The sequence below is a fragment of the Helicoverpa armigera genome, chromosome 6 (genome assembly GCF_030705265.1).
Source record: "Helicoverpa armigera isolate CAAS_96S chromosome 6, ASM3070526v1, whole genome shotgun sequence".
Taxonomy (NCBI): Eukaryota; Metazoa; Arthropoda; class Insecta; order Lepidoptera; family Noctuidae; genus Helicoverpa; species Helicoverpa armigera.
In genome coordinates, this window is record NC_087125.1 from 2910461 (window position 1) to 2930098 (window position 19638).

Sequence of the window (19638 nt, forward strand, 5' to 3'; positions counted from 1 at the left end):
GCTGGGCCGATTGAGCTGATTTTGGTTTTAAAATGTTTGTCGTAGTCGGGTAGGTCGAAACGGTGAGCAAATAAGGAAAAATTGCGAAAATTAAAAAAGTATTGTGTCGTGTGTTTGTGACTTACTAAATATGCCTCCAATAATTAGGCGGTACGAAGTTCGCCTGGTCAGCTAGTTATTAAATAAAAACCAAATATCGTTATTATTAGGTTCCTCTTTATCATCTAGGGATCTATCGAGTGTTATTGGATTGGTAAAGTAAATGGTAAAATAAATTGGTAAAGGATAATTATGCCTCTCATTAATCAAACCAAAATTAGCGAACACAACCAAACTATGATGCTACCTAACTACTTATTTAGATAAAACAGCTGTTGTTTCATGGCTGTTTTCACTAAAATTATAAAGGAAAATAACTATTGTTGTATTGATAATTTTCTCGAAAAAGGGTATGTTGGTATTCTTTTAAAGAAAGAAGAAAGAAAATAAGAAAAATATAAATAATTAGCCACAAGACACAAGCTGCACTTAGTTTGTGGCTCAACTCAACGACAATGTAAGCCATGTAAAGTTACTTTTGTGAATAAACTTTTTTTTTAAATTACTGGCAACCACAGCTGGCAACATTGAAAATTCTTCTTTCAAAAAAAAAAAAAATGTTCGAATTTTCATTTCGCGCTCTTTTGTTTTGTATTGTTTCAATTGTTTATAATTTAATTTTGAATGAAAACTTATTTGATAAGTTTATGTGATAATCGTTATTATGACTGTTTTAAAAGTAAGTGAAAATGTCCTTCCATCTTCGTGTCGAATTACTTCTATAAGTATCGTAATTAATCGCACTGTTTTGGATGATACTGTAAATCTGTAAGTAATATTCTTATAATACGCGTGCTTTAGTAGTTTTATCCACAAACTGCTTTAATAAAGTTTGTTTGTTTTGCCATTAGGCGGTGATCTTCACGAAGACATATCAAGTTCCTAGGTACCTATTTAAGTATGGCCAGCAGAATGCGGAACCATCTACCAATACCAGTTCCTTCACCAGCTCGCGGCAGATCCTACGTAAGGTATGTAACCCTGTACTTACACTTTCACCAAAGCTATCTCTTACTTTAATAAGTTATTTTTGTGAAGATGCATTGATTGTGGTCATTCTTCATCTTGAGTACAGCTTATATCGAGACACAGTGGTTATAATATGGTTTAGGTACTTAGAATTGTTCCTAAATGTAGCTTATGCAATCTGTTCTGAATCCTTTGCATACCCTATGCTAGACTCTCTGACAAATTATATTACTTACTTTTTTTTGAACTTTTATACTGCATACCATAAATGGCTTTATGATGTTTTGTTTACATAAGGGTTTAGATGGTATTTTGCCTGTTTCTTAGTCTCTATGTGTGTGGTTTTTTAACTGGCTAATAATTCTTAGTTGATTGCTTGCAATAATTGAAAATTGCATAATGTGATCCGGTTTGTTATTAAGATAAATATTGCTACTGCCAGTATGTTGAGTTGCTATTGATAGCCATAACAACTTGCTATGATAATGGTGTAGTATGCTTTGAATGAGTGTAAACGCAGTTTTTGTTTTCAGTGAAGCTATCTGTTATATAGCATATCTATGTATTACATAGCAGCATATCTATTCTCTCTACCCTGGTCAATAATAGATCGGTCTAATGAAATATTCTCACTTTTTTCCACTTTCATAAGAAATGTTTTGACATGTGGGATTTACTTAGATTTCTACACCAAAGAACTATTATAATAACCACTAAAACTTAACATCTTATTTATTTACTGCCCAAATTGACTGACTAAATCTTAATTTTAAATATTAGTAACTCAATCTTTTCATGTATTTAAAATTCAGATCTTTGAAGTTGCTGAAAGAAAAATGAATACCTATATGACTAGAACTTTTTAACTGTCTTTGATATTTACAGCCTAAGCAGGAGTAATTTTTTATTTATTTCTCAAGAAGGTGTATAAGTATAGGTATTCTATACAAATAACAAATGGGTACCTCTATAGGTTCTTATCTCATTAATGATTATTAACTTAATGAAATGATAAAGGCGCCATAATAATAATTCTTAGTGGCCTTGAATTGACATAACCACTAGTGTGATTGTGGGGGTGAGGAATTGAACCCTTTTACAACAAAGCTTTGTTCTACTCAGTTTCTGCAGAGGTCCTTGAGAAGTAGGTACTTAGTTATTAATTCATTATTCAACCAATGGTCGAATTTCTCTTCAGCAAGTATAGGTTTTGAAGGTGTGTTTATGTGTAATTTACATTTTAGTTCTTTTTATTAACATTCTACTGCTTGATGGTCGATATTCAAACAGCTACCTAATATTTATACCCGCATTGAGTGCTACTATTGTTTCGCAATATTTCGCATAGCTAAACGACACTAGGTCTAACTGCCTATTGTGTTTAGGCCTATTGCAACTTCTCCATTTCAATCGAGACAGCCCTGCTACGTAGCGGTACTACAAACATTTTCATGGCCGTTGCTGCGCTTTGTTCGGCTATTCGTAGGCGCCGCAGCTACGCACACATGCACAAATCGCCTATGTGTATGTCTACTGTTACAGTAGGGCTACATCTGGAACTGTTGAATTTGAGCGTGGTTATTAGGCATTTATTAAATGTTTGTTTATAATGTGAAAAACGTACTTACATAAGCAGAGAAAATATTAATTAAAAGCTTTTTAATATAAAAATGTAGAATCAAAAAAGAAGGCCAGTCAGTTCAGTTAGGCTGATGGCAGATAAGCACTAGAATTATTTCTATGTTAATATTTTAACGTAATTTGTAGGTAACTAATGCTTTAACAATCCGAAAGATCAGTAGAACTCAAATATTCCAACAAAAGCGAATTACATCAAATTAAATTCAATACCTTATCCCGGAACATAATACCATTCCTCTGAAACGCGACACATTTCGCTGAAATGTGCACTAAAACATACAATGAGCCATTAAACCGCAGGTGGCAAGTGGCAGCCCCGACTCACACACACTGCTATCCTTAAGATGTCACACTCACACACACACTCGCAATAAACAACGCAAGTGTGAGAGTTGCGTGCGCCACGTAGATTACTCTACGTCCGTTTGCTTTGCATAGAAATATGTAGGTACTGGTGCTACCTTTTCTTTAAGGTACTAGAACTTGATTTTTATTACCTAATGCTTTTTACTGAAGTTCGTGAAGATTTCTGGAATTCTATGTTGATCCTATAGGTATCTGCCGAACTTGTCTTGCTGTTCTTATCTATGTTTTGTATGTTCACTTTCAAATAAGTAGGAAATGACCTTATAAAACAAAAGAGATGCTTCAACATTATGTTCTGTGTACCTTCCTGGATAACTGTAGAGGTCTGTTAAAATCTTCTCAGCCTTAACGAATAAAATACTTATGTAATTAAAAATTTGATACGCCGTACCATGGTACCTAGTTTGTAATTTTTTGATGATTTTACTACGACATAAGTACTAGGTAGGTATACAGCTAAACGAGCTAGAGCAAAGAAATTGTTTTATGATTGAAATCAATATCCTAGCTTATAGCCATCAGCCTTGAACTTAAAACTGTAGGCAGAAAATAGAGATATTAAACGTGTAATTTAAATAAACTACTTACGTGGAGTTTTAAAATAACCGCATGATTAGTCGACCTCATGGAAATTAACGATTATTGTACAGGAATAAAAAGTATCATTTTAACGGCTTAGATGACCTTACACATGCATTTGAACGTTTCCGGAGTGCCGACATTACTTTGTCACGCACATTTTTCCACACAAAACATTCAAGACTACGATTCTAATCGTTCACAACGTAGTTCTAAATTAAAATCAGAGATGGCGCTAAGTGTTTAAATGTAGAACTAATAGATTCGTAGATGCGTTTGGTGAATAGTAAAGTTGTATGACAGATACAGCGACGATGCGCGGGGCACTCTTGGGAGGGACGGCCCAATTCGATGCGCGCTCTACCCATTACACAATGAATTTATTGCCGCATACGGCTGACACATATAGCGTGCATGTCATGTGCGCCATACCGCTGGAATATTTGAGCAATTAGCGATCACAATCGTGTAACGCAGGCGCGTATACGTTATTGTATTAATGCCATGATTTTATAACAGGAAATCTCTGTGGTGAGCCTTTAGAGTGTAGTCCAACTTTGTGCAGCACTTCCCGTACCTACTTACTGGCGCAGAGATGCGTGGTATTTAACAAAAAAATGTACCAAGATCGTAATAAAATCCATATTTGTAAACTAAATTCAGGTTGGATAATAGCGATTAGCTTCAAATAAGAAACGGGCGCAAGAGTACGTCCCTACTTCCTAGATGGGAAGTTTCAGAATTCAATTAATCATGAGGAAATGTCTTAGAGCAATCACACCATAAATAGGGTCCCTTTGTATGGAACATTAAGAGAAAGCAGGTACGTACGTTACCTACAAGTAGGTACATTTTTGTAAAATTATCTGGGAAAGTGCACCAAAGAACCAATAAGTATGATGATCAAATAAGCACCTACTTCTCACGTTGTAATTGCCGTAACTATAAAACAATAAAAACATACTACAATACTCTTACGATCTTGCAATAAAGACGTCTCGAAAACATAATAAAATTAGTTCTGAATGAGTACATTTCGATTCCTGTATGATTATAACTTTTCCAGGCCGTTCCTTCAGTTCGGTTTAATTATTAATCTACACTAATATTATAAAGACGAAATAGTTGATTGTTTGTTTGTTTGACATAGAACCTATCACGGGATTTTATCCTTAGCGTGAGCTTCTTTTATATTATTTATTTGTATAATTGTAATAACTAGTAAGATTTGGAGGTTTTTTCTGAACTACATATCCATTTTTATGGTTAATGGAAATCATAGTTTTATTATCTAACTAACGAGCGTATAACCTTTTGCGTTAATTAAACTGAACAGGTTCTCATCAAAATAACTTTATCTATTTTCTGCAAAGTGTATTTATAATTCGCAGTTTTAAATTTAATTAAGTATTACTCATTTTCCTTTCAAAGATGCAATCAACTGCGCAGCCTACTACGCCAGCCTCGTTCTCGAGAAAGTCTAAAAGAAAATTATTAAGAAAGACAAATAAGTCAATACCAAAATGTTCTATCGCCAACTGCAGAACCCTTAACAAACCTTGTCAAACCAGATAGTTACCATTCTGCTTGGCAAGCATCCAAATTGGACGGTCATTTTATGTAATTTGGCAAGTTTTCTTTTTAACACGACACCTGTCGTCAGCAGTTGTCTATGAAGTTCAGACCTTTTAGTTTAACCTAATAGTCAAAACAATGGTCGCAAAAGCTTTACTAGATCCATACCAAATTATACATACATACTTACAAAGATAATTATATATTATGTAGTCGTGGTGGTCTAGTGGGCAAAGAACTAACCTCTTGAGTATGAGGGCGCTTGTTCGATTCCAGGTCAGGCAAGTACCAATGCAACTTCTCTACGTTTGTATGTACTTTCTTATATTTCTTAGACACCAATGACTGTGTTTCGGATGGCACGTTAAACTGTAGGTCCTGGCTGTCAATGAACATCCTTGGCAGCCGTTACGGGTAGTCAGAAACCAGTATAAACAGTTGGTATGGGGTTGCCCGGATAACTGGATCGAGGAGATCAGATAGGGCAGTCGCGCCTTGTAAACCACTGGCGCTCCATCTGGCTCTACATCTGGTTAGACTAGAAACCGACCCCAACATAGTTGGGAAAAATTTTCGGAGGATGATGACTTACAAAGAAAATTATAAGTATTTTGGGCGGAAAGCATAACTTAATGACAAACTGCTGAAAATTGCACTGACTTATGAGGCGGATTCTAATACGGGCACTGTTGTAAATAAATAACCCAAACTGAATAACCTAGGCAGTCGAACACACGTGACATTCACCATCTTCTGAATGAAATACCTTGAATGAGCTATTTTTCTTCAGAGACAATGACCAAACATAAAAAGCTTTTAGCCATAATACAGTTTAAAGTGACCATGGTAACATGTGATCATAGCGCCGCATAAAATTGACTGACGTTTCTGATTCGGGCAACTATTTAAACGTGGACAAGCCACGTGAGTCTCGCGCCGCCAACGCATTTGATATTGACATAGGCAGTAGTAGCCATGAACTGTTCTACTAAAAGGGATCCTTTGCAAATATGTCCATAAGCTGTGAGTTAACCAAGGAAGTAGGAGTACGTAACTAAACTTAATACTTTTGCAATTTCAGAATCGCGTGTGCAATCTTTTGTTCTAAGTAGGTATACCTATATATTTTTTAAATTTAAAGACTGTTGACTGTACCTAATAGTGTTGGAGTACCTATTTCTTTAATATAATGTACCTACATAATATGTGTAGTATAATATCTACATAACATGTACCGTTAGTATTCGGTCAGTGATTACCAATTCACGGTGGAGGGCAAGGGCGCGTTCAATGCTATTTCAATTCAATACTGCTATTATGTAACTAATCATTTCCGTGTACCTTTTTTGTTTTTAAGATTATTGTAATGTGCCTTAAGTACATATTACATACTAATTACAATATTAACAAATAACAAGTATAGTTTGAATGAATGTAACTCAGATCAAAGGAATGTAATGACTGATATTGGCTTGACATCTTTTTTTTAAATATCCGAAAATCTTCGAAAATTTAGAATAGGCTAAGGCGGTTGATTAGCCAACTGCAAAAGACACATATTGCACAAGCATTTGCGCAGACACAAGTGCACTCACTATTCCCTCACTCTCATAGCCCAATGGGACAGCAATTCGACACGAACGGAGAGAGATCAGGCGCAAGATCGACATTTACGTGCTCTCCGATGCACGGGTATTATCAATCACCAACTTCCAGGCCCCGAGCTACTTTGCGAAAGTTCAAAGCGATTTCGGCCCAACCCGGGAATCGAACCCGAGACAGCTGGACCAACGAGGCAGTATAACGGAAAAGTAATAAAATATCAAATAGCATTGACAGTTAAGTATGTACCTTTCTAATTTCGCAGAAGCAGCCCATGAATCATAATAGCTTATAAGCGTAGCGTATATAGCGTATATAAAAAATAAACTTTGAAGCTGTTCTGTAACAAAGTATTAATACATCTATAATATCAAAGCATAGGTATATTGATGTATATTTTAATGCTTAACATGTGATTATATGATAATTATGGTTTCTCCCCACAATATCGCAAACGTAAACCGAGAACTGCTAAAGCGCATTATGTTATCTTCTTTTCTAATCAAAACTGTTATCACATGGGCACAGTTATCAAGGGTTTCTAGTTGATACGCACTTGGTACGATACGTAATCTATTATCTAGGAATGCAATTAGGTACCTACCTATGATTTCTGGTAAAAAAATATTTAAGTAATTCAGTCCTATTCCATGAGCATATCGCATACCTACTTGTGTAATGGCCTAGCTTTGTTTGATTGCATAGATACTACATTAGTTTTATAAAACTACAAATGACAAGAAGAATATGTTAATTCATATTTTAGTTCTTTAGTGTCCCATTAGAGAGTCAATAAATCGAAGCAATACTATCCATTGCGGACTGTCCAAGTTCACTCAACGAGAGTGATATAAAAATTGCAACAAGCTTCTTAGTTTCCAAGGCTTAACATTAAATAAATAATACAATATATTAATACATATATAAATTTCCTTATAATCAATCACAATTTACACATCAGTATAATAACGACCGAAACTGGTTTGTATACAAAAGGAGGGTAGTACAATAAACGGACGGCCAAAATCTAAAGCCTGGACCTCTTTTGTGAGATGTCTTGTTGCGAAACAATCGAGAGTAGTATGAACCTTGGCTCGTCCAAGTGGGGTTTCGGAAAGGAACTTTGTACTGCCATTTTTGTTTTGATTTTATAAGCTACTAGCCCATTCTCCGCGGTTTCTTATAAAACTCCATCGGCTTAGTCGTTTAGGGAGTTACTACTTCACTTTCACACATGTAAGCAACCTGATGTGAAATAATTATCGTTAAATGTTGCGTTACCTAAATATTACTGCATCATCACCAACTTTTCGCTCAGTATATTGGACGCTGAAACAATATTGCAATCAATTTTATCACCTCCCAGTAACCAGTTAATTTTAGCGAAACAATCAAAATTTTCCTCTGAAATAATCAACCTGTTTCATACGTATTATTTGCTAAAATGCAATTGCGTTCTATATTATTTTAGTGCAAAACTGGCACGTGTAATGATTCATTGTTTTGCTCATAGTTCGGTTTAGTTGCATCGAGGTCATTGCCTCGACATTTTGTTGATTACATCCTCTGCAATTTGAGTAGGCATATAAGTGCTTGATGGTGATTCATTTTGAAACAGCATTCTGTTAAAATTGTACCAAGTATAGGTAACTAAGGTTTTTAGGACACGTAAGGCAAATCGGCAGTTAACATTTTTTGGTAGAAAGTAAATTTTAATTCATTTGAAAAGAAGGAAACGGCGATGCATGGTAGAAAGCTGTGAAGAATTTTAAAACCGGTAAGCTTGAATTAAGCAAAATCGTTGGAAGGCATCGCGTACTTTCATGGATTATTATTATAACGGAACAAACTCAACAAATAAGGATAGACAGGCAAATCATTATATATTTATAAATAGGTATAAGGAAAGTCCTCAAATCAATAGAGGTGCGTAACACAAATGCACATGGATAGAAGAACGCTTCTATATAATTTTCCTGAGGTTTTTTTTGTTGGTTGAACAAAGAAAAAAAGTCATTTTCACATCAAACGCCAAAGAAAAAATAAATTGAAATGCATTGTAAATTTTACCCTTTGCACGAAAACTTACAAGTACGAGCTTTGTAACCCTTTCAAAGTCGAGGAAAAATTCAATTGCAAAATGTATACGGGGGATGCTGAAAACCCTTTGCTGTATTACAACGGTGTTTGCAAAAATAATGACAAATTTTAATTTTACTTTGACTTAATTTCCTTAAACGTCTAATGTAGATATGTAAGATTTTATGAAATTGTTAGGTGAATATCAAGGTACTTAGCTCTTTAGGGGTTACACGGTCACGTATGCTCAACTGCGCACAGGTGTCTAAATACATTGCTGAATCCACTCAGTAAGATTTATCGTCATCATCGTCAAGTGTGTACTTGTGGTGGTCAAGGTGGCTTTTGCCTTTTTTTGTTAGATGCTTTGTTCCATCTCGTTGTCATGTAGCTGCCTAATATTTTTGTTACGAAATTTTAAGACTTTTTAGGGGAATTTTAAGATTTTTTACGTACTAGGTAGGGACGGTAACGATATGTGTGGTTGTCGTCAAATATGAAAATTAACAGGTGATTTGCGAATGTACAATATTAAGTCGTAAATACTGGTTCTCTAGCCAGACCTTCGGCTAAATATAACTATTTTATTTGCAAATCAAACGAATAGATTATTTGACAGCTCGTTTGAATATAGACGCATTCATGCATATTTATTGGTTTTGTTAAATATTTTGGCTGTGTAACTAAGTTAGTAAATTACCTGTAACCTCATAAAATAATACTTACTACACGTATTCAATTGCCATTCTATTATACAGAAGTTTTGTAGGCAATAAAGGTCAGAAAATATTGTAAATTTTTGTGATCCTGCAAAAGAAAATCCGCGCACTCTATTGGAACGCAGTTGGTCCCAAAATTTGGGGCCCTCATACCGGTCTCAGAACTGGTTGTATGGCCTTCGAATCGCGGAAGGTTTTCTACTTAAGTTACTGCGGCCCCGCGCAACTGATGCGTCGTGAATCAGTTCAAACTACATTTTTTATAACGAGTATGATATTGGCAAAATGGCGGTACCCATATAAATATTGATGTTTAGGCCGTTCTAGCTGTATGGAATGATTTGATAATTTTGTATGCAAGAATTCTTTATTGGGCGTGGCAACTGTTTAATATTTAAAATTGAATTGAATTTAAAGCATTTTTTATGTTTCAAAGGATTTATGCTACGTGGAATGTATGTACCTATATTGTATTTTTAAAAACTTTACTAATTACTTACCAAAATGAAATAGGTACCATCATACCGTCTTCTTTGTAGTTTGTGCAAATCTCTTGCCATAAACAGGGCAGATGAGATATATAAAGTTCTATTTGCTATAGAGCAGTCCTACAAAATTCAAGTTTATTGGTGTTATACCATGTAGAAATACTCGTTAATACATGTGAACGAAGATGTTAGAAGTAGTTTAATACACTTATTAATTAATGTCATTAGCATTGTAAACATCTGCTTTACACATTTGTAACTAAGTTTCCTGTTCAAAAATGTAGTCATGATTGATTACCGAATAAACTCATTAAGAATTTAAATACAATGCATGCAAGGTCAACTCGTTCATTTATAGTAATTGTTGAATTCTATTTAAATATGTTTTGTTTAAAAATATTTTTCCTCGGTTTACAAATTATCATAGATTCCTGCAAATCACATATGTGTTAAAAGTTCCGGAATTTGGTAGTCGTAAAATAAAGGTTGATTTTTTTTTACAACTACTATTAACTATATTTACGTAATTGCAGTAAACACGATTATTGCAAATATTTTTTGCAAGTATGCAATTTCGTAGCACTGCTACGCCGCGTAGTTAAATCGTAGCTGCATTGCTACGCGTTGCACTGCTGCACGTAGCGCATCTCGTAGTCGCCTACAGAATGCGCTTCGTAGCCAGGGATTGCTGTAATATGTATTTTGTAACAGACTTAAACTAGAATATAATAATAGTTTTACGGTTAATGTTCATTCTAATTTGAATACCTAATTTTTATTTTCATTTCCTATCTCCTACGTCAAAAATATGGAATGACGTCTTTGCAACAAAATGTAAACATTTTAAAATGCAGTTTAATTCAGTTCTATTTTATTATTATTTAGGACACTATTTTGTTATGTATGTAAACACACTTTTTGTTTACTTCACGTATCGTAGGTAACATGACTTCTTCAATGTATTAAAGTTTTACTGTCAATGGGCACCTAACATAGTCAAAGTAAATTACACCCAACATAAAATAATCATGTTTAAAAATAATTGCGTATAATGAAGCAGTTGTATGTGTTGTACGCATGCGCAAATGTCGTGACATAAGATGCGCGTGAGAACGTTCCCGGCTAACGAACTCGCGTCGCTGGTTTATTTTCATTCCTGTGTTTTGGCCAGTGCGCTAGCGCAGCTATGAGAGATAATACTAATGTGGATATGAATGTTTGGTCTGTCTAGACAACAAAAGTCTCAAAAAAGTACAAAGTTATAAGATTTTTTTAAATTAACAACTCCTGATCGACGAAATTCAATATTCAGTTACAATAAAAATTGAAGAAAAGTAAGTAAAGTAAGTAAGTATTTAAAAAGAAAAGTATCCATAAGTCATTGTTTTTTTATTAAAATAATATGAATGACTAGGAAGGTTTTGTGATCAAGATTATTTACCAAAGCAAATATGACAGTCAACTCAATGTATCTGCCGTGTCTTTGTAGAAAGCGAACCCAACTCGTTTTTGTTGTCATAATACCTATAATAACCGTGAGGTGCCTAAAATAATGAAGTCGATACCTAAATACTTACCTAAAGCACTAGGTATTACATAAGACAATCACACAAAGGCTGACTGAACGCCTCCATTAGACGCAAATCTCTCCTGACCGATCTGCCTACATCGAAGACAATGGTAAGACCTCGATCCCTATTAAAGTAAATAGGTACTGGTCGTAAACACATCTCAAGTCATGAAGGGCACCTCAGAAACCTGATATCATGATAACGAGATAGGTACAACACATCAACCTTGATACGCACCATTGTTTTAATAATAATTCTTATCCAACTCTTCTTTGTTCTAAGGCGCTGCTAAAATAGTACACATTCAGACATACACTCCATATGTACTGTACAGCCACAGGCTACAACTTTTTTGCCGCAATTCTTTGCCAAATGCAAGACCAATAGTTGTTGCCTTTGTTGTTTTTGTAGCATGTGCCAGTGTCATTTTAACGATGACTAGATCGATACGGACAAAGAAATAGACATGCAATTTGACAGTTGACTGAACTTCGGGTTTTTATGTTGAGTGTGAGTTATTATGTTGGATTTGTCTAATCTATCCTGACTATTTTGACCTACTTAGGTTTAAGAATTTTGTCAAAGTATATATATTCACGCATAAAATCGGAAAAATATCACAGTGTTGGTAAATCTAGACCTTTCAGAACAAAGAATCACATATATACTTGTCACATGTTATCGAGCTCGGTCTAATTTCAGCTGTTCCAGCTGAGCATGGAAAAATGCGATAGAGCAAAAATCATTCCACTAAACAATTATTTTCAAAATAAATTGCATCGTGATTCAAAACAGACAACATCCGTGAAATACTCGTGTCGGTAACTGTGATTCATGGCCTTTATATTTCAAGGCTTCCTCTGCGGTTTTCCTAAAACCTGAAACATTTGTTGCCTTATTAACTTTGTCTAATTTACTGCCTGTTTTTAATTCGAAATAAAACGGTGGATTCAAGGTGGATGCTGGATTGTTCCGGTTATTTTCACAATATGTGTTTTCATTTGTTAGTTTATGGGCCAAAATACTTTTTGATGCCTAAAAACTGGTCCCTCCGAAAGAATAATTAATTTTATGGGATATCAGTACAAAATTGCGCAAAAAGTATACTTATATCGAAATATAACATTATTTTCTAACGCAGAAAACAAGATTTGACCGGGAAAATATGTTATTTATCCTAAAATTGCAGTAACAACGTTGTAATTTTTGGTAACGCAGTCGTTCTTAGTACAAAATATTGCTGTCCTTGAGCACTGTGCCAAGATGTACTTAGCTATTTCTCAGAATATTTCCTAGGTGGCGTTGAATCTTAAATGTCCCTACGAAAATGTAACATTTGAACCTTATTACAACGCCAGTAGATATTTTTTACATTAAATATTTCATGGAATAAAAAAATATTTTGTCTGTGTCCCCAACAAAGAACAAAATCGTAACTACCTTGCGTTGCTATATAAAAATAAACCTTAAAGATGGTTTGTTACATTTTATTTCACTTCATTTGGTTCGACTTATTGTAACTATTAGAATGAATGATAGCAACTGCGCGGGGGGAGACCGCTAGTCGGATCAGTCGCGACGCAGTCGTTGAGAGAGGTGCGTGCGTTTATTGCGTGGCCGCTGAGTTACCGCTGTCGAAAGGTACGTACTGACAATATTTACATTATTGTTATTTTAATACGCAGCTAGTTATGTTTTGTTTCTGTCAGTGTTAGAATATTTGCATTTTGTTATTTTTTTTAGTGAATATTTACAACAAAGTCAAATATTTACAACTGCGTAACTGCTACACTGCGTTACTAGAAAAAGGTAACGCAGTTGTTGTAAAGGTAACGCAGTTGCGTTTTTTTATTATTTTTGATGTTAGAAATATGTTATTAAGATAGAAATGCAAAAATACTCTTTCGTTCTTCACAGAAAGAAGCTTCTGCACTAAATGGCGTTAACGAACGCAGAAAAGCAACACTTGTAAAAGATATGACAGAGCGTGAACACAGAAATATCAAGCGTAAATGGAAGACTGCGAACAAGAAACGACGAGAACGTCAAAAGTGTGCTCAACAAATTATGAACATTGCACCATCGTCCAGCCCACGGCCAGGAACTCCAGTTTCACCGAGATCTAGAGGCCGAAGACAATTACGAAGAGATCGCTCTGCAGTTTACAGAAAAAATCTGAAAATTCAGGAAGAACTCGAAAAGATGAAACGGCTGTGCGATAAATACAAAAAGAGATACCAACGAGCTAAATCCGCAATCAATGACAAGAAAAAAGTAAATAAGCTTAACCAAAACAAGTATTCAACGTTATCTAATGCAATCAAAGACCATTACAAAAGTTTGAAGTCATTGAGAGAGAAGAAAGCCTTAAAACGAATTTTCCAAGGAGAAGGCATAGGAATCATTAAGATTACTGCGTTACCAAAGTGTCATTTTAAAACATAAACTTTCCTATTAATAACAAAAAACAACTTATATTTAATACCACCTAATGGCATAACCTTCCACTTTTGATCAATAATACGTCCGTAAGAGGTTCAGGCATTTAAGATCACTAGAAGCCCATGTATTACTGAAATTACTACAATAATCAAAGGGACACAAAAGTAACGCAGTAGTAAGCTTAGTAACACAGTAGTATTTTCTTACATAGTAAACTATATTTTGTACTTACTATAGAGATCTGTTATAATGATAAAACAAAACAAAATTTTACTTCTTATTAAGTGATATAGTATCAAGTAACTCAAATAAATTCAAAAACAACAAACTTAGAAAATTAAATACAAATAATTCAGTCTTACTTTCGATATACGTTAATTGCTTCATCGTAATAAAAATATACCCTTTTACCTTTTGCGATAACTTTAGGGTTAGGGACAATTTCCAAGATGTTATCGTAAGGCTCGTAAGAAATATCAGTCTCCACTGCTATGAATCTTTTGCCAGTTTTATCTACCATCTTGTAAAACATAATTTTTACGTCTCCTTCTTCATCGACTTCACTTTTAGCAACGCCGAGGTAAGTGTAGTGTTTGTCTTTGACAGAAGATTATTTTTTTAATTTTAATTTTCTAAGTTTGTTGTTTTTGAATTTATTTGAGTTACTTGATACTATATCACTTAATAAGAAGTAAAATTTTGTTTTGTTTTATCATTATAACAGATCTCTATAGTAAGTACAAAGTATAGTTTACTATGTAAGAAAATACTACTGTGTTACTAAGCTTACTACTGCGTTACTTTTGTGTCCCTTTGATTATTGTAGTAATTTCAGTAATACATGGGCTTCTAGTGATCTTAAATGCCTGAACCTCTTACGGACGTATTATTGATCAAAAGTGGAAGGTTATGCCATTAGGTGGTATTAAATATAAGTTGTTTTTTGTTATTAATAGGAAAGTTTATGTTTTAAAATGGCACTTTGGTAACGCAGTAATCTTAATGATTAAGAATACTCCATGAAACTGATTATTTCTGTGATTTAACTTACTAAGAGCTAAATGTAAGCGTTACAGTTTAAAACTGGCATATTGAAAAGTCTGATTGTGCAATTTTAATTAAAAAAGTTAATTTTGTAAAAAAGTAACGCTGTTGTTTCATTTCTTGACACCTTGATATATTAGTTGCCAGAAATATGATAAACTCATTAAAACTATCGCTGCAGAGGTATGTATACTATAAATCGAACAATAACTAATCTATATTTACCTAAAAAAACAAAGAAATTTAATATTTTATTTTTTTTTTTTTTCGAAATTTGTATGCTCGGATTAGGCATAAAAAAGTATTTTGGCCCTTATACTTATTGTGACTGTTCGATTATGAAAGGTTGAAGATGATAAGTGATAGATATGCTTGTGTTTACAAGCTTCTTAAAAAAATGACTGTGTTTATATTACCATAAATTCAAAGCAAAAAAATAACAATTCATATGTCTTGTATGTAACATTAAAGGTTAACTATGTTTCGAGAGAAGTTCTGTGCCTTAGACAACATACGGGGACTTGTGCCTTCTCTCCCACTTAGAATAGATAACAAATTGTGAATTAATTGCGAGGTTTTTTGCTGACACATTTTTGACGAATTAATTATATGATATCTTTGAGAGCTCTTAAAGCCCATATTTATAAGTCGAAGTATTAACGATAACGCAGTACCTACACGGCTGTCACGAACCTTATAATTTCCTTTATCGATTTATCGAAAATAAACGTAATAATTTGTTACAAGCAACGAGGAGCTCTCGTAGTCAAATTAGTAGGTACGCCTGAATATACCGAGCGCTGTTTTTTGTGCACATCGCCCCCTAGCGGACAACGCCAACACGTGAACTAAAACATATGCAGAGGTCAATCAACCCCACATTATTATTGACAGCACTCGAAGTTGCAGGGGACATACCAACACACATTTAATTAATAATGAGGATTTTTCGATGTTAGAATTCTGTTTTAAAGCGACGTCCAACATAACTAAAACTCCCTCGTCTCTTTGACTTGTTTAGTTTTTGGGCCTTTATGGAGTGTTTTGTATAGTATGTAGGTATCCTGTTATGCTGGTCATGTAGTGAAGCAACGCACTCTGTTGCTAAGGGCTTCGTTCACGCATAATTGGCCCCCAGCCGGTCGTAGAATTACGTCATCGCAATGTGCTATCGAATGCTTCGAACGTACCGATGCGATGCTATAAGAAGGAAGTTTTTATTAAACAAACGTTTATTATGTAGTGGGTAAATAAAAACTTAGAAGTTACTCTGGTCTGAATAAAATACAATAGTGTTTTTCTTTATTAATTTTATTACTTAGCAGCTCTTTCACACTGGCGACTTTTCCACTCAGTTCGTTGTTATTTGATTTTACCCAAAAAACTTTTCAAGTACTTTACACCAAATTATTTTGACATAATGTTCAAGGTGAAGTGAAGCGCAAGGGAATATAATAGACGGAAGCGAGATGCTTTCTTCTGAAAGTTTAAACTGTAACGTCTACGGCGACTTTTCTCGAAGGAGATCAGCTAGCCGTGCAGGGTTTATTATAATGTAAAAGCGTACGCGCAAACAAAGGTAGGTACACTCTTTGTCTCCATTCCCTCATTTTCGTAGTCGCATCACCTAGACCCTACGGTACACTAATACTAGCTATTTTCCTGCTGTTTCACTCGCGTCCCGTAATTACTATTTCCCGCATCGGAATAAAATATAGCCTATGTTACTCTGGAAGAGTTAAGTTTTCCAATATTGTAAGAATTTCTCAAATTGGTTCAGTAGTTTCGGAGTATTTAATATGTTTTACAATAAAGAGTTTTTTTATTTGTTTGGAGGGTATAGACAAAAAAAAATGTTTCCTCTTATATTTAGTACAGACTAGTTTCCGCCCGAAGCTTCACTCGCGTAATGAGGGAAGTACCATCGGCTTATGTATAAAAATAAAGTTATTAAGTTACGTATATTTTATATCGATGTAAACTATGTATATTACCACCAAATTTCATTAGTTGTTTTTGCGTGAAAAACATAAACATAAGGGGCCTTACTACAAAAACTTTAAACCCTGTTTTACACTTGTCTAATAAAATTTTGGCTGCAAAATGAACCATATGTCAACGTCATAATGTGACATTTTTTTAGACAAGGCATAAACTGACGTTTAAAAGTTTTTGTGGTAAGACGGTATTACTTTAAACTTTGGCGTTTATAATAGGTATTATATAGACTAAGCGGCCATAGATATTATCTCATACTATACATAAGGGTGAAAGGTTCTGTAGTTCTTATAATTACAACCAATCCTTGAACTGAATGCAAGGTAAGCCTCCTGCCTCATTCCTCTAGTTACTCCCGTGTATTTCGTTAGCAAAACACAAACAAACTCCGTTCATAAATACGTAACTATCAATCTAGAAGGAACGCAGCAAAGTTTGCCTTTGTTCAATTTATTACCGACCTACAAAGCCATTCTAGGCTTTTAGTGGCCGCCTCGTCTGCAGCCCGTCCCTGACTCCGACAACGCCGACATTAAGTCCTTTATCTAAGAGGACACTGCATAAAGACGATCCCCAATTTGTCCCCCAAACTTCACTGGCGATAACGACTTTGAAGTCTGCGCTAATGATTTGAAGTCCAACTTTAATCACCCTACCTGGCTGGCTAGAACAAAGAGCACTTCAAAACTAACCCAAGCAAAGAATATTTTTAGGCAAAGTAACATTCGTCAGGCAGAATCGGGTAGAATTTAAAACCTTAATAAAGCTCAGTACCCACACTCAAAATGTTGGAGAGGCTTTCAATTTGCTTCATAATTGGCACCGTTCGGATAGGCAGATGATGTTTAAGTGCTTTTAATGTTTGGCGCTGGCAATATTATGTCGGGGATATCTAGCCGGTCCCGGCGGAGCACGAGCCGGATTAGGCCACCGGTGGGGTTGCACAGCTCCCGGCTCACCTTGGAGAGTAATTATAATGATCGGCGCCGGAACCCTAGTCTGGGACGGGAGTCTTCCTGGAGAGGCGTGCCGGGCGACGGGTGGCACAGCCGAGGTACGCCCACGCGTCGCGTCTCTCCGCACCCCGCGCGTCCGTGTCTCACTCCCCGCACGCCGCCGCCCGCTCGTGCGAGCGGCCCGTCCGCACCCCCATCCCCACGCACCGTAATAACCCAATTTGTAAGAACCCCCCATTTTCAAGGACGGCCGTCGGTCTTTATGGCGGCGGCGACGGCGGCGTTGATTCCCGACCTTGTTTATTTCAGTTTCTTTTTGTTTAGGAACTGGCTGAACTTATTTTCGTACGTCTGTACCCGGCCGGGTCTCGCTTGTTTTTGTAGTGTCCGATGGTGATTTGATATGTCGATCACAAAGGACGCCACGACTGCCTTTGTGTACCTGTCCGCGGTGCTCTATATCAATTATGTAGTTCGCTTCAAAGGCGAAATACAGAATTTCTATTCCTTTAGCCGCGACACGATAAGTAATTGGTTGTATTTTGTTTGAATGTCGATCACCAGCCCGTGAATTTGTTCGTTACGCTGGGTAAATACGAAGTTTTGGGGATGGTAGTAATGTGAACATTTCTGTAAAATTGACCTAGTTTAAATATTTCTGGACGTTGGTCCAGTAGTTTTCGAAGCGTTCGATATTGCTCCTTGATGCCAGGGTTACGTAAGATGTAAAAACCGGCGTTACATGCAGATATGTAAGGCGGGGGTAGCCTCATTTGTTTAAGCCGTTGGTTGTAAAGTTCAAGGTCGTCCAAGGCACCCTTATCAAAACCCGTCCTTTTGGTCCGTCTAGACGGTTTCACACCTCCAACCCTTTGGGGGACCAGTTCAATTACGGATTGTATTTTTTCTCGGACACTTAAACGCGATTATTGTTGCGACAATATTACCGTCTTTAGTAAAGTCGTTGACTTCGACAAGTTTCTAAAATTTCCTGCGTACAATATTGCTTGTTATACTTCGCAAACAATTTATTAGAAAACATAATGTTGTTAAACGGTCGAATGTATCTCAGTGAAATTTATTTTAACTAAACATCGGCGTTAATTAAAATGCCCTTTGCGATTTGATTGGATTTTATGAGGTCTCATTAGTTACTTAGTGTTCAGTAATATTAAAAGCCGTATTTTCATTTTTTTTAATAATTACTATTGGGAACATTAAGCGGAACCTACCAATGTCACATAATTCGTCATGCAAGAGCAGCATGAAGAACCAGCTATCGAAGGAAATGGGTTTTAAAGTTCAATATGGATGAATATCCCACAAAGTCTAACAAAAATCTCTGCGCAGGCGATTCCGTTAGCTAGCTTTTGATTAGTCGACTTCGAAACAGGAGGAGGTTCAATGTGGGGCTGGTATTTATGGTCACCGATATCTCTGACATTTTTGAAAGAGTGTGCTGCCGATATACATACCTAGTTCCATTGCATCGCGACCAACAACTCAAGAT

The 19638-nt window shown here is 35.6% G+C and overlaps 1 protein-coding gene and 1 long non-coding RNA gene across 3 annotated transcripts in view; both read left to right on the forward strand.

Moving 5' to 3' along the window:
• Positions 1–984: 984 nt before the first annotated feature.
• Positions 985–19638, forward strand: part of Chinmo (Chronologically inappropriate morphogenesis) — a 93201-nt gene continuing 74547 nt past the window's right edge. For both annotated transcript variants that reach the window (XM_021341306.3, XM_049835886.2), the window contains exon 1: positions 985–1070. In XM_021341306.3, the coding sequence (XP_021196981.3) occupies positions 1000–1070 (71 nt within the window). In that variant the 5' untranslated portion in view covers positions 985–999. The remainder of the gene's footprint in view (positions 1071–19638) is intronic.
• LOC135117023 (uncharacterized) lies at positions 12698–15277 on the forward strand. The gene is made up of 2 exons (XR_010276589.1): positions 12698–13329; positions 13606–15277. It is a non-coding gene; the product is annotated as an uncharacterized LOC135117023 (long non-coding RNA).